We start from the raw sequence: 15,829 nt of genomic DNA, 5'->3' as shown, positions 1-15,829 counted from the left end.
CTTTTGAGACATCACTTACACGCGGTGAGTTGAAAGAAAGGGCTGTAATTAAAGTCGAATTGTTCAACCACAGCCTAGAGTATTTACTTGGCTGTTAATGTTCAAGCTGCCTCATATTCACATAAAAAAATAGCATTGACTAATACTATATAACAATAATACATACATGTGTATAACTTCTCTAATTAATGAAAAACCAGAAACCAATTATAATTATAATACATGTGATTTTGTTATAACTTAGTTATTAATACAGGAAATAGAAGAAATATTCTTATTTATATTTTAAGTGATGCACCCTTTGGCCTTTGGGAATAGTTGACGTTGTGTCTAATCTTTTTTGTTTTATTTTATTTTGAATTAAAACGCACAGTTTTAGTGATAATTAATAAATAATTGTCGCTAAATATATATTTTTAACAGTAATTATTATTCTTTGTATTTGTCCCTGAAGACTTAAGCGATATTGAATCTAATGACACTTAATTAATACCGGTATAAAGACTTCAGTACTCTTTATTAATATATCTGTTTATTGCCGCTAAAAATTATTTTTATTGTAGTCACGCCAATGTTAGAATATTTACATCTCTAAATATTAATATTTGAATATTGATATCTACACTAATTCGAATATATAAGTTTGAATACACAAATTAATATCAAAACATTATATTATAAGATGCGAATACACAATAATTAGTAACTAAGACCCTTTTTTTCAACGTTTGAAGATATAAAATTTATCTTTTAGAAGAAATTTTTTTTAAAAAATTATATGGAATAATAAAATATTGTTTTTAAAAAAACATGTGGATTGATGATAACAATGACTAGTGATGGTGGTTTTGATGTAAATTGTGAATGATGTTAACTTATAATAGTGGTATTGTGAGTAATAACTAGTGGCGGTGATATACAATTATTAATAATGATTGATAGTGATAATTTTAAATGATGACTTGCGATAGCCAATCGACAACAACGCAACAACATGTTGTTGTGGCTGGTGAGATAAATATATATTCCAAAGTGGAAATTACATTCTATGAAGAAAAGTTTTATTCCCTTCATCCCTCACTAGGAGAGCATATCTTAATTTTCTCCATACATCTGGAATCACATTTTACTTTAATAATTGCCTTTTATATTATTTGTATTCCATTCACTTTTACTTTTTCTAAAAATGCTTCCACAAAAATTGCAGATTTTCTCAATTTTAGCATTATCAACTAGTCAAGACTCTTGAGTTTTGACCGTTATACACCACGTAACTCTGAATATATATTTATATATATCAGATTTTTTTGTCGAAGTATATATCTTATGCATCAAATATATTCGTTTACTATTTAGATCATCCCTACTTGTGGAAAAATCGTAAAGATGACAACGAAGTTAAATTTATATAAAGAGGATCAATAAGCATATGATGTTCGCTATGTGAGAAAGCTTGCTGACTTGTAGGACAAAAATTTAAGTCTACTTTATGGTATGAAAAAAAAAAAACAATTAAAGGGTTACTCTATGAACAATATATTGACTAGTTAAATGTAATCTTTGTAATTATCACTATAATAGTATATAGATTCTGACATTTTTTTTTTATCAAACTAAATATTGAGGTCTTATTTGTTTTCATTAAGATTAAAAGTTTTGATTTTGAATATATATCTGAATATTAATATTTGGGATGATTGTATATAATAACGAACTAATTACCTAAAATAAATGGAGTAGCTAGGGTTTGATTTAATTGTGCTCCATAGCAAACGTTTGTCAAAATTTGCCAGTCACCTCTCTCTCAAAAATCTCGCTCGCCACTCTTCCATTCTCGCTCCAATCTCTCGCTCGCTTCCTCACTTTTTATACGAACACAAGTGTATAAAAACTGTTTCTATTTGTATAAAGTAGAGAAAATTGTATAGATACATATATTTTTGTTCCCCTTTCTCTCCTCTTCCAGATCTCGCTCGCAACCCTCGCCTTTCTCACTTATACAAACAGAAGCGAAATGTATAAATTGCGTTTCTGTTTGTATAAAGCGTAAGAAAATAGTTTATACACATGCAAGTACATATATTTTCGTCCTACACACTTATAATTATACAATAAAAATACTCCCCTGCCCAGTTTCTTTTACCTTTCTCTCTTTCTCGTTTTATACAAATTCAAATTGTATCTAATTTATCTCTTTCTCATTTTATACAATTTGATTCAATTGTATATTCCCAGTCCAAGTCTCTTTTATCTTTCTCTTTCTCATTTTATACAAATTCAAATTGTATATAATCGTTCTATAAACTTATAACCATACAATTCGTTTTATACACTTCGTTTATACAATTCTCTGCCCAAGTGTCTTTCTCTTTCTCGTTTTATACAATCGCTTCAACTGTATATGTATAGCGAATTATACAATTTCTATGTTTGCGAGCGCAATTATGCATACTTTGCTATAGCATACAAATATGAATTTTTTATTTGGTATATGTGAAAGTTGCCCTTAAGATTTCCATTAAGATCTGGGTGTTTTGATCTGAATACATATCTGAATATTAAGATATGGTCTCTAAATATGAACACTAAATAATTTTTTTTCAATATCTGAATGTGCAAGTGAAATTTAACATTATATTAATAAAATATTATAAAATTTTTATTTCAACAAAATATATCACTTTTGATAAATAAAAATTAAAAAGTTTTAACAATCATGATTTGGAGTACTATTTTTCATTCAAAAATCTTGATAAACACCAAAAATGTTATTGCAATCGGTGTTCTTCACACACGTCAATAAAGAAAATTATTAATATCAAAACTAATTTTTTCATTCAAAAACCTTGATAAACAACGATAAACCAAAAATATTGTTGCAGCCAGTATTCTTTACACACGTCAATACAAGAAAATTATTAATATAAAAAAATACTTGAAAGGATTTATGAAAACTTACCAGTTCAAGAGGGAAAAAATGATGTTTGATTGAGAAAGAGAAAGAAAGTTTTTAGCCCAAAGCAGAGAAGTGATTATTTATTGTTTGATGCCAAAATTCTTTCTATTGACTCCCCCCCCCCCCCTCCCGGCTTTAGTTCGAAAATTCTTCATGGACAAAGAAATATATTCACCTCTTTCACATACAATACAGTGGTGGAACCCCGAATCAAATAGAACTTTGACTTTTATATTATGTAAAGAAATGAATAATGGATCTAACTCAACTCAAAAGTTAGTTTACAAATAAACTTTTGACTAAAATCTATATAAGAAGACTACACATCTTATTTTTATATAATGTATAATTCTCCAACCCTCAACCTCACGTCTAATATTAAACATACAATACATGAATAATTTAATTTAATCTAGATGCATCAACATCCATAAATAACTAATTGAAATGAGTCTTGGTCTGCAACCATATAAAGGAAATGAATATGATTCTGATTTCACAACAAAAGAAATCTCAATTACCAAAAAAAAAATATTCATTGGTAAATTAACCAAATTGGTTGGCAAATTGAGCTACCAATGCCAATTTATATTAATTCGTTGTTTACAAGTTCGTCGGTTAATATTACCAACCGATTTTAATTTATTGGTAAACTTATCAATCAAAAATTAGTCGATAAACACCCAACGACGTTGTTATAACATTTTGAAACATGACCCTGAAATTTTCGTTGGTAAATTCACCAACTAATACTTTGTTAGTACATCGTTAGTACCTTTACTATTACTAATTTAGTATTACTAATGAATTGAAAAGGAGATAGTAAATTATTTTCTTCATTATTCGATTCATACATTGATAATTGGACAATTTTAATTACAAAAAAATTTATGTTGGTAATTTACCAACAAATTTTAAATACTTTTTTATTTTTTTATTTTTATTTTTCACCCGACTAAATTCGAATTTACATCGAAAAATTTCACATTGGAGGTAAAGCGCCCTCTAACAATGGAGGCTCTTTAATCAAGGAAAATCGAACCTGAGACCTCTTGGTTAAGGATGAAGGAGTACTTACACTACACCACAACACTTGTTGGTAATAAATTTTAAATACGTTAGTATTGTTAGGATCGGAAATAAGCAGGTGTATATGCGGAAGTTAGCAAAACGAATCTCAAAAGACTACAAGTAAGAAGACAACGAGAAATATACCAAAAGACACAGAGATTTAACGTATCAAGCTTGTGACCTATAAATTCTCCCTCTAACCAAAACTCTCAAAGCCCTTATGACTACATTGTGAATGCTAATTAAGTTAGAAGGAATATGCCTCTATTTATAGAATCCTAAACCTTTCCCTACAAGAAAAGGATTAGTCAATCCAAAACTTTTTCCTACAAGGAAAACCTATTTATGGTAAGAAATTTAGGGCAAATAAAACCCAACAAATCTCCCCCTTGGCCTGAATTTCTGACAAAATAAATTTGTCCACCTTCTTGACTTAATCTTCAACAACTTTCTTCTCCTCTCCATAATCTCCTTTGCAAAATTTATGTCTCAACACAGAAAACCTCTCTGAAACAATTTCTCCAACAAAATCTTCATTACTGTTAAAAAAGTTGCGACTACAGCTACACCCGTCAAGATGAACACCTCTTTCTAACCTGGTTCAATCATCGATTATCGAACCACTGAACCTGACTCCATCATTGAATCTGGCTCTGATACCACTTGTTAGAACCAAAAATAAGCAGGTGTAAACGCGGAAGCTAGCAAAGCAAACCTCAAAAGACCACGAGTAAGAAGACAACGAGAAATATACCAAAAGACACAAAGATTTAATGTGGTTCGGTCAATCGACCTACGTCCATAAAGGAGATGAGCAATCCATTATAAATATGAGAGTACAAAATACAGAGAGAAATAACCTCAACCAATTCACTCGGAATACATGGGAAGCTCACACAAGTGATAACGTATCAAGCTTATAACCCACAAATTCTCCCTCTAATCAAAACTCTCAAAGCCCTTAAGACTACATTGTGAATGCTAATTAAGTTAGAAGGAATATGCCTGTATTTATAGAATCCTAAACCTTTCCCTACAAGAAAAGGATTAGTCAATCCAAAACTTTTTCCTACAAGGAAAACCTATTTATGGTAAGAAATTTAGGGCAAATAAAACCCAACAAGTATGACTATTTGTTTTTCTCATAAAATTACTAATTGATTGTTAGTTTGTTGGTAATATATCATTCAAGTTTAATGTTAGGTTAATATTGATTGACAATATGTTTAATATATTATTAACTGAATGATTATTCAATAGTAAAATATTTATTAATTTATTACATTAAAAAATCTAAGAGCATGAATATAAATTCAAAAATATTAATATCAATTTATAAATCATATTTGAATAAAACAATGTAATCTATGATAACATGTTAAATTAATCTCAATATGACACATATCGTTATGTCAAAAAATTTAATTTCAGAGTTTAGAAAAATTATTGACCAACTCTAAATTTTGGCCAAAAATTAAAAATTAAAACGTCTAACAGAACAAACTACAATAGAAGCCTCAAAACCTAAACCGGCCGTCCTATTAGATATAAAAATGACCTTTCGAAACTAATCGCCCTGGCATAATTCTCATCAGAGCACGTTTGCAAAAAATGTTAAGCGAAATCAAATTTTGGCCAAAAATTAAAAGTTAAAAGGCCTAACAATATAAACTGAATATGAAAACCTAAAAATGCAAACCAACCATCCTATAAGACGAAAAATGACATTCAAAAGATTACCGCGTTGTTGAAAGTCAAATTTGAGCATGTTTCCCAAAAGAATTGACTTGATACAATTTTTTGTCAAAAGTTAAAACGCTTAACGACACGAACTGAAAATAAAAGTCTTAAAATCTGAATCAACCATCCTATGAAACCAAAACTGAATTCATATGGCTAATTGTGGTGATAAAATTTCAATTCGAGCACGATTACCAAAACTATTGATTAAAGTAAAATTTAGGACAAAAGTTAAAATTCCTAACGGCACAGCAAAAAACGGAAGCCTCGTAACTCGAACTCTATCTTATTGCATAAAAATTAAACCTTCTACATCTAACAACACTAACAAAATTCTCATATGAGCACATTTATCAAATATAATGACCAAAGTTAAGTTTTGATCAAACTTTATCAGATAAAACACCTAACGACACACACTAAAACGAAAGTCTTAAAACCTGAATTAACCATCCTACTAGATAAAAATGAAAGCTTCAAAACTTGAACCAACCTTCCCATTAGATCAGAAATGACCTTTCGAAACTAATGACACTCTCAAAGTTTCAATTTGAGAACGTGTACCAAAAATATCGAATAAAGTCAAATTTTGGTTAAAATTTTAAAGTTAAAACGCTTAATGACACAAACTAAATATGAAAGCCTTAACACTAGACAGGAATTTACCCAAAAATATAACTTCATTGGTGAATTTACCAACTATTCAAAAATAAGTTAGTTATCAACAATTTACCAATATATTTTAGAGAGAATGCACAAGTGACCCCCTAGACTATTACTGAAATTTAAAAGACATACATTAACTAAACTAAGGTCCTATTACCCCCTAAAATATTATTTTTTGTAATTATATACATCTTTTGTCTAACGAGGCACACTCCAAGACCCCACGCAATTGAGGTGCGTGGGAGATATTTGAATGTCACGTAAGCCAAAAAGGTACACAAAATTATATAAAAAATAAATTCAGCGGGATAATAGGACCTTATTTTAATTAGTTAAGGTGTGTTTCTAGGATTTCGGACATTGTGTAGGAGAGTACTTGTGCATTTTCTCTAAATTTTATCATAGTTGGTAATAGTTACTATTCGACTAAACATGGATATGTAATATTACCAACTAATAATTAATATGTTGATAAATTTTAACGATGGATAAATGGTCGATTGGTATATTACCAACTAATTCAATGATGTTGATAATTACTAACTACAATATTTATTCGTCGATAAAATTTCCAACTAATTAAATATTAATTGACAAGTGAACCAATAAATTACATTTCGTTACTGTATAATTTACCAACACTTTTATATTTATTGGTAAATTTAGCACACAATCGTATTGTTAGTAAATGTTTGAAAAGGTAATATTTCAATAAATTGTATAAATATTTTTTTTGTCATATTACCAATCAATATATACTTCATTAGTAATAATATCAACAAAAGGTGTGCATTAGTAATATTTCATTTGGTAAAAATCCATTGATAGTAGATTTGGCTTCATTTTTCCTGTCGTATTTACCAACTAAAATACTTAGTCAACAAGAATTTAATTGATAATCTGTTAGAATTTCGTTGTTAAATTTTAAAATATAATTCAGTTCAAAATATATCGATAATTTGTTATTAAAATACTAACCAACTTAATTTGTTAGTGATATCTGTTGGCTATCTTGTTTTTTTTTTTTTTTTTTAGTGTTCGAAGTAAATATCCTCACATACTGACCATATATCGTATAGACAACTCCTCTTTTTTACGTGGAGAGTATATCTATCTCAAAGTCTTACCAAAATCTTGTAAAAAGTATTAACTATAATCATAAATTACATTATTTAACTTTTTATTATTTATTTATCATTTTTGTCCAAACATTTATTTTCTGAAAAGAAATAACTTTTGCTTTTCTCATTGACGTCGGCACATCGTATGAATCTGACCAGTCTAAAAAGACATGATCAAATCCATATCAGGCAGGTCGGTTATCATACTAGAAAAATATACGAGTATTCTCTCGATCTATGTCCAAAATTCAGAGACAAACTTATATTATATTAAGGTCTTATTATTCTTTTAAACTTATTTTTTAAATGACTTTTTACCTATTTTCAACCTATATGGCACTAGTTTGAAAAAAAATTAATCAGCATTCGATCTCAAGATAGTGCCACGAAAGTAAAAAAAATAAAAAATTATTAATAAAATAAATTTAGAATGATAATAGGACCTTAATATAGTATAAGTGTGTCTCTAAAATTCCGGACATATGTTTGAGGGGGATATTTGACATTATCCATAATATATTAACTATAAAGGAGATTAAAGTAGTTCGTAATTGGTTATCTACTGAATTATAAATTAATTGATTTAGTAAAGTATGTAGCTCTTATTTTAAATGTATTTTCATTTTAATATTTATTTTTTAAGTGAAAAAATATAATAATCTGATTTACTCTATTGGTTAAAAGTACAAAGAATCTGATGAACATGGTCAGATTTACGAATTAATATATAGTACTCTACTCACTTTAATTAACTGTGTTTTTTTATCTATTACAAGTTTCAAAAAATAAAGCAGAATCTTAAATTTTGTGATATGAATTAAGAGATATATAAAATGTATTAAAATATTTATAATTTTGTGATATTAAATATATCATGTATAAAAGATATTTTTGTGAAAATAGATTATATTGGAAAATAAACAAAAACTTTAAGTGGTGGGAGTAGAAAATAGTATTCTAGGACAACTATAATAGACTAATTACACTCAATATCTATAGTTTTATTTGCTATGAAGATAACGATTTTATTTATGAATTTACAAAAAGGTAAATATATACGCATTCTCTATTTATATATTTAGAATTTTTTCAAAACTTCATTTATCTATTTCGCTAACCAATATACAAATTTGATATTTTATTATAGCTTTTTTATAAATCATATAAAATTAATAAGGATAAGCATATATAAAATTCTAAATTTATATAATGAAGAATTGAATTACACAATTCATGACTATATACAAATAAGACAAATAGCTAATTTAGGCGAAACTATAGTTGCCAATTAGAATTTCACTAAACAATAATTATAACATTTAGGCCCTGTTTCGTCATAGATTTCTCAAGTAATATTTGGGGGGAAATTTGACAACTATTGTTTGTCCATACAATTTGTCATAATTTGGCAAATATTTTTGACAAATATCCCAATTTTCAAATACTAATATTTCATAGTATATGAATCAAATCTCATTATTTGGGATCTTTTAAAAATTAAAAATTTACACTAAACTTTTATCTTTTACAAAAATACCCCCTGTAGTAATTGTTTGTGTTGTATTACATAATTTTTTACGTAAACACCAAAATAGTGATGAAATATTTAGTGAATATGAAAGTGATGAAATGGGGTTATTGATAAAAATAATGAACAATTGGCTCAGGGTAATAAAGTTGTGTGTTTTGTCTACTTCACTGTGTATGGAATGATACTTGTTTGACTCACTCCAAAACTATCACAATTCTCATGGATACTACTTGTTATTTGTTGCAACGAAGATTCAATTAACTTAATACAAACTTATGGTTAGTTGTTATAGTTTTTTAAATTTATGTTATATTTTTATAAAAAAATAAAATATATTTTCCAAATACTATGGCTAAACACAAAGAGAAATTTCACACAAATTTTCAGTCATATCTAATTATTTTCTATCCGTGTTAAATCTCATTTACTTAATAAAAAATCATTAAAAAATATATTATTCTATTTAAAAATTTGTTTTATCTAAGAATAATTTTAGAAGAAGCCGTATACTAGTTATATACATTCATCTTAATTTCTTGTTTAGCTAAATAAGAGAAAATTCAAATGATATTTTTCTAATAATATTAAATAGGTGCGGTGATATGACACATGGGGATAACTAGCCCTGTGTACCTCTCTATATAATATGAACTTTCTCAGAAGGATGAATAAGAATATTGTGAGCAAATCTTCTTTCATTTGTAATTCAAAAATTATTACTCCTTCTTTACTTTTCCAATTTAATTATATTTATATGCAACTCCATATATATTATAAGCCATAGATTCCATGGAAACCAAAGTTATTTCTAGCGGAATCAACCACTCTACTCTTCCTCAAAGTTACATCCGACCCGAATCCGATAGACCACGTCTATCGGAAGTGGTCGATTGTGAAAATGTTCCAATAATTGACTTAAGTTGCGGAGATCAAGCTCAAATAATTCGTCAAATTGGAGAAGCTTGTCAAACTTATGGTTTCTTTCAGGTTCTTATCGTTGGATTCATGAATTAATAAATATTTTTCGATTATTAACGATAAAAATAATAATCGACTTTATGACTACTTTTTAGGTAATTAATCATGGTGTACCAAAGGAAGTTGCAGAGAAAATGCTAGGGGTAGCTGGGGAATTTTTCAATTTACCAGTAGAAGAGAAACTAAAATTATATTCAGATGATCCTTCAAAGACCATGAGATTATCAACAAGTTTTAATGTTAAAAAGGAGACAGTTCATAATTGGAGAGATTATCTCAGACTTCATTGTTATCCTCTAGAGAAGTATGCTCCTGAATGGCCTTCTAATCCATCATCTTTCAGGTAAACACCATTAATTAACTGTTTAATTACTTTCTTTATGTTAATATACATTGCTATCTGAGTCATACTTCAATTATTATTATCATTATATACGTCAACCACTTTGTCTGTATAGTAATGCATGGATTGGAAGTAACCTCAAATAATATGTCGTATGAGATGTTGTCAAGTATCTAAGTTGTTTACGCGTATAAGAGAAATACGAGGCTCAAACTGAGAAGTGTTGCATCCTTTAAAATAAGTGCATGTACATCACATATATTAAAAAATAGAACATGTGTCAGATGCGTGTCAGATGTTTGTCAATGTTATAGAATGTAAATATCCTCAATAAAATTTCGTTATAAAATTAAAGAACTACCTAATATATATATATAAAAAAAAAATAGTTCTTAATTAGGTAATAATTTATTTCTTTCTAAGAAGAGTCAACTCATTCAAAATATATATTTATAAAAACATAAAAATAAAAAAAGAAGAAGATGATTCTCTAATAATTAGAACTACCTAATCTACCTAGCTAACCTTTCAATTGATTTTTCTAGAATGCATGTTCCCTTTTAATGTCCCAACCATTTTTAATTTCTTGACCTTTTCTTTTCCTCCTTCTTTCATATTTCAACTTTGTGTTTAAGAAGTATTCCCTCAATTTTGTATTAATTAAACTTGTAAAATATTATATATTTATTAATAAAAATATTTAATCTAGATTTTTTTTAAAAATTCAATTTATACTATAAGAAAACTTAAAATTTAATTAAAATAAAATAGAGTTTAATATTAAATTTGATTTTGGTCACCTATATTTCCCACAAGTATGTTCAAATATTGGATGACGATTTTTTTTCATAGATGTGGCCTTGACCTAGTCAATAATTTTGTTGCGATTCCTCAACTTCCGATAACAAAAAATATAATAGCCACATAAATTAGAGTAACCATAAGGAAGAAAAATGTAGAATTTTGATTTTTGGAAAGAAAAAAAATAAAGTTTAATGTCAGAGATTGACAGAAATAAGCATGTGAAGCCATATTTGACTATTTCAAGATGTCATAGTAATCCTATTTTTCTTTTTCAAAAATAAAATATTGTCTCAAGATGTAGTACCATATAGAATATATTAATTAACTTATTATATATTACGTCATGGCTGACAAATTTGATGACGCCATCATAGTGCCTATATTTGTCCATTAATCGACACATAAGCAATGAGTGCGTCATCCTAGTGATGACGTCAATACAGTTACGTAAGCCGACAAAAGTGATAGGTGATGGGTGGCCTTAACTCATGATTCGGGTCGACTCAAAATCGGATTTCTTTATTAGAATAATTTTTATTTATTAATTACATCAATATTTAATATTTATTTTATATCACAAATTTAAAAAATTATTATACCTTACTAATATATTATGTTTAAGTAAAAAATGTTGCATAAATATGAAGAAATAGTATTAATTGCCTTTCTTTTTTTGGCAAGCTCTACTGTTTCTTTTTTTCCTTCCTATTTTTTTTTTTGGTTTAAAGCAAGTACTGTTTCTATTTGCTACACAAAAAGTACTTTTAACCTCTTTAAATATTCACTCGCTCGCTTTTTATCGATCCAATTATATGTTAATTATTATATTTTGATACGAATTTTTCTTTTATTATAAAAAGAGATACATAATAACCTTAAATCAAATAATTTATTAATAACTTTAAACGATAATAAATAAATATATTAATAAAAAATGCTTAAATATTTATCGACATTAGTTAAATATCGTTAAGTTTAATATTGTAAAGCCTTTAAATACATATTTGTCCTCTGAAATTTTTTGATATAGCAAATACATAATTTCCTTTAAAATTAAATTCATTTTAATCCATCCCAGCCCATAAATGACTTATACTGCTTTTGACAATTTCAGACCCATCATTTTCGTTCTTGTCGTACAATTTCCCCAGTTCTTTTCATTCCCAAGTGTCAATATCCAAAATTTTATGATTGGACTAATATATAGTTATATTGCATAAATTTATCAAATTTCCATATTATAAGGCTTGAATCTAGACTTTTGAATGTGGGCATAGATATTTTATACCTTCTATCTACCTCTTGCTCAAAAAGTAAATAAAAGAGTGCTCAATAAAGAAATTATATAAGTTTTTTTAATTGAAATTTGTAGATCTTTTCTTTAAAGTGAAGAATAGTCGAGAAACGAATTAATTTTCTAGTGTAACATGTTGCGCTATAATTAAGCCGAACAAGGACAAACAACATTAAATAAACAAGATAAATATAATATTATTAGTTTTATGTACCCCCATAACAAAGTGTCTCGACCCTTGAATTTTCCAATTTGTGTACCCAAAAAGTAACAGTGCCCTTTGACAATCTCGAATGTTGAAAAATACAATTAACACAGCAAATGACCATATTACCCTTGGTTACGAAGCAAACATGTCGGGGAAAACCTGCTTCTAGACTTCTCTATATAGGTTATTCGTCTAACAATTATTGTCCAATAAACAAGTAGTTTATGCTCTCTCCGTTTCATTTTAGATATCATCTTTTGAATTTGAAGAGTCAAATTAGTTTACGTTTGATCATAAAATTTTCATAGATCTTTTAAACATGTTAAATTATCAATTATTATGACTCATAGTACTTTTTACGTAGTTTACAAATATATAAATTTCATTCCAAAAAATTAAAGATTTTATGCGCAAATTTTTAATTAAAATTAAACTCAAAACGTATAGATGTCATAAATATTGGAACAAATTGTTTATTTTTACTCATTATAGACTCGGAGCGATATTTTACATAAGTATTTAATTTTTCTGTTTGTATACTAATGAGTAATGATGACAATTAAGTTATATTTTAAACAAAAAAAATGAAGGTGGGTAAGCAATGAGGATCTGTAACGTGAAAGATAAGAATATGCTGATTTTGTTGAGTTTCATGGCTAAAAAAACGCGTTTTTTCAGGATTAATTTAGCAAATGAAAGTGACTTGCAACATAAATTCAAATGGCATAACGTAAGCCAAGCCAATGAATAATGGGGCTTTTAGTTCAATTATAGAGCATTTGATAAAATAATAAAAAGTGAGTGGAGATGTTGAATTAGAAAGCCAGTAGTGCCTTTTTTGGATCCCAACTGATTACGCCCAAAACACTCGTACATAATAAAATGCATTAATATTCGAAGAATTAATGTAAATAGTCGTTGTTACAGGGAAATCGTGAGCAGATATTGCAGGGAAATTCGTCAACTCGGATTTAGATTAGAAGAAGCCATAGCAGAAAGCCTGGGGTTAGATAAAGAGTGTATAAAAGATGTATTGGGTGAACAAGGACAACATATGGCTATCAATTATTATCCTCCTTGTCCACAACCAGAACTTACTTATGGGCTTCCGGCCCATACTGATCCAAATTCACTTACAATTCTTCTTCAAGACTTGCAAGTTGCGGGTCTTCAAGTTCTTAAAGATGGCAAATGGTTAGCTGTAAAACCTCAACCTGACGCCTTTGTCATTAATCTTGGGGATCAATTGCAGGTAAACCACAACTCCTTCAAATCGTTATAAGTTAATAATAATAATCTTTATGCAACTCATTGGAGATATTAGGTAGTCGTTGGATTATTGTATGAAATTCGAATCTAATAGAAAATTGTGATTGTGCAGGCAGTAAGTAACGGTAAGTACAGAAGTGTATGGCATCGAGCTATTGTGAATTCAGATCAAGCTAGGATGTCAGTGGCTTCGTTTCTATGTCCGTGTGATAGCGCGAAAATCAGTGCACCAAAGCTGCTGACAGAAGATGGATCTCCAGTGATTTATCAAGACTTTACGTATGCTGAGTATTACAACAAGTTCTGGAGCAGGAATTTGGACCAGCAACATTGTTTGGAACTTTTCAAGAACTAAGTCGTTTGGTTCATAGGGATGTCCCGGAAGTAAGTTTAGAATTAAATTTATACTTTGTTTGGTTGAGGGTGAGATAAATCTAGACGTTCAATCAAACAGAATATAAATTTAATCTCAAACTTAATCCTGAATATCCCATCCAATGCCAATATAATTTAGTCAGCAAACCAAATGACGCGAAATCATAAGTAGTACCACTTTCAGTACTTTTTTTTTTTTTTTAGATTCGAGTTATAGTTCTGGGGTGGGAATTAAACTAGGTTGAAATAAGAAAAATGGAGACACCAATTACCTTGTTGATTTACCCAAATTACATGACTGCTCCAATGTTTTGTTACTGTCAAGTAGTGTTAGCAATTGGGCTGGAGAAATGGACTACGTTGGAATAATAATAATTTGTAGCAGTAATTTCATTGTTTACTGTATTTACTTCACTGTATGAGTTATTGAAGGCTATGATAATATATTAAAACATCGATGTTCGTGTGGGGTCATGTTTACTCATCTTAGTTTTGTGAGGCCATCTTCACAATTTTGGTGTTAAATTCCCTCTACTTTTCTATATCCTGCTTCTTCATTCTATTTGTTAAACAAATTAAGAAGATCCTGGAAAGTACCATATTAATAAAACTTGCCACTAGAGAGATTTATATATTTTAAATGGTGCATGTGATTTCGTGATTTCTATGCAAAATTAGATTTTTATGTATATGTTATCTATATTGACACGCTTCTTGTTAATAGTACATTTGGTTATGTGTTACGATTATTTACCTTGATAACTAGGAATCATAATCCACTCAATATATTTTTTTCTGTTTTTTAGTGGTGCACTTATGTTCAAGAAATTGTTGATCCATTTAGGCGCCTCTCTGGGGGTGAGCATTCGTTAATTCGATTTCGGTTTTTTTTTCTTTATTTTTTCGATTTTTGATTCTTGTACAATGTGTACCGAATACCAAATCAAAAATATTTCTGTTCGATTTGATTTTTATTATTTCGGTTCGGTTTTGTTATTTTGATTTTTTTAATAGGCCTGTTTAGTGGGCTTTTTAAAATTTATAAATTTTTTATAGTAAAAATTTAAGGAATCTCATAGTATAATTCAATAATTACACTCTGTCCCGATAAATTTAGTATTTACTAAAATTTCCTTAAAATTGTTGTGCCGTGATACTTTAGACTGTAGTGATACATGGTAAATGATACATGGTAACTTAAAAAGTGTTAAGAATAAAACGGGGAAAAAACGAAACAATTAAACTTGTTAACAAAAACATCTTAATTTACGGTAACAGATCATTAATCAGCATTAATTCAGCACGTAATTGGTGTGATACATATCTAATACATGTATCAGTGCATCGACTAAACACTATACACACTGATTCTATATGTATCATCAAGCACAGTTGATGGCGCAGTTATTAAACTTATTGAATGATACATTATAACAATTTTCAAAACCTCATGATACATAGAAAATATTATGA

At 28.4% G+C, this 15,829-nt stretch overlaps 1 protein-coding gene across 1 annotated transcript; it reads left to right on the top strand.

The window, feature by feature from the left end:
* The first annotated feature begins 9,756 nt into the window (after positions 1–9,756).
* DMR6-1 (protein DMR6-like oxygenase) lies at positions 9,757–14,808 on the top strand. The gene is given in 4 exon segments (NM_001246911.3): positions 9,757–10,072; positions 10,159–10,406; positions 13,640–13,964; positions 14,094–14,808. Coding segments are annotated over 4 exon segments (1,014 nt in total). The 5' UTR covers positions 9,757–9,874; the 3' UTR covers positions 14,337–14,808.
* The last annotated feature ends 1,021 nt before the right edge of the window (positions 14,809–15,829 follow it).

The sequence above is a fragment of the Solanum lycopersicum genome, chromosome 3 (assembly GCF_036512215.1).
Source record: "Solanum lycopersicum chromosome 3, SLM_r2.1".
Lineage (NCBI taxonomy): Eukaryota > Viridiplantae > Streptophyta > Magnoliopsida > Solanales > Solanaceae > Solanum > Solanum lycopersicum.
The sequence above is the reverse complement of the archived record's forward strand: the minus strand, read 5'-3'. Positions and strand labels throughout refer to the sequence as shown.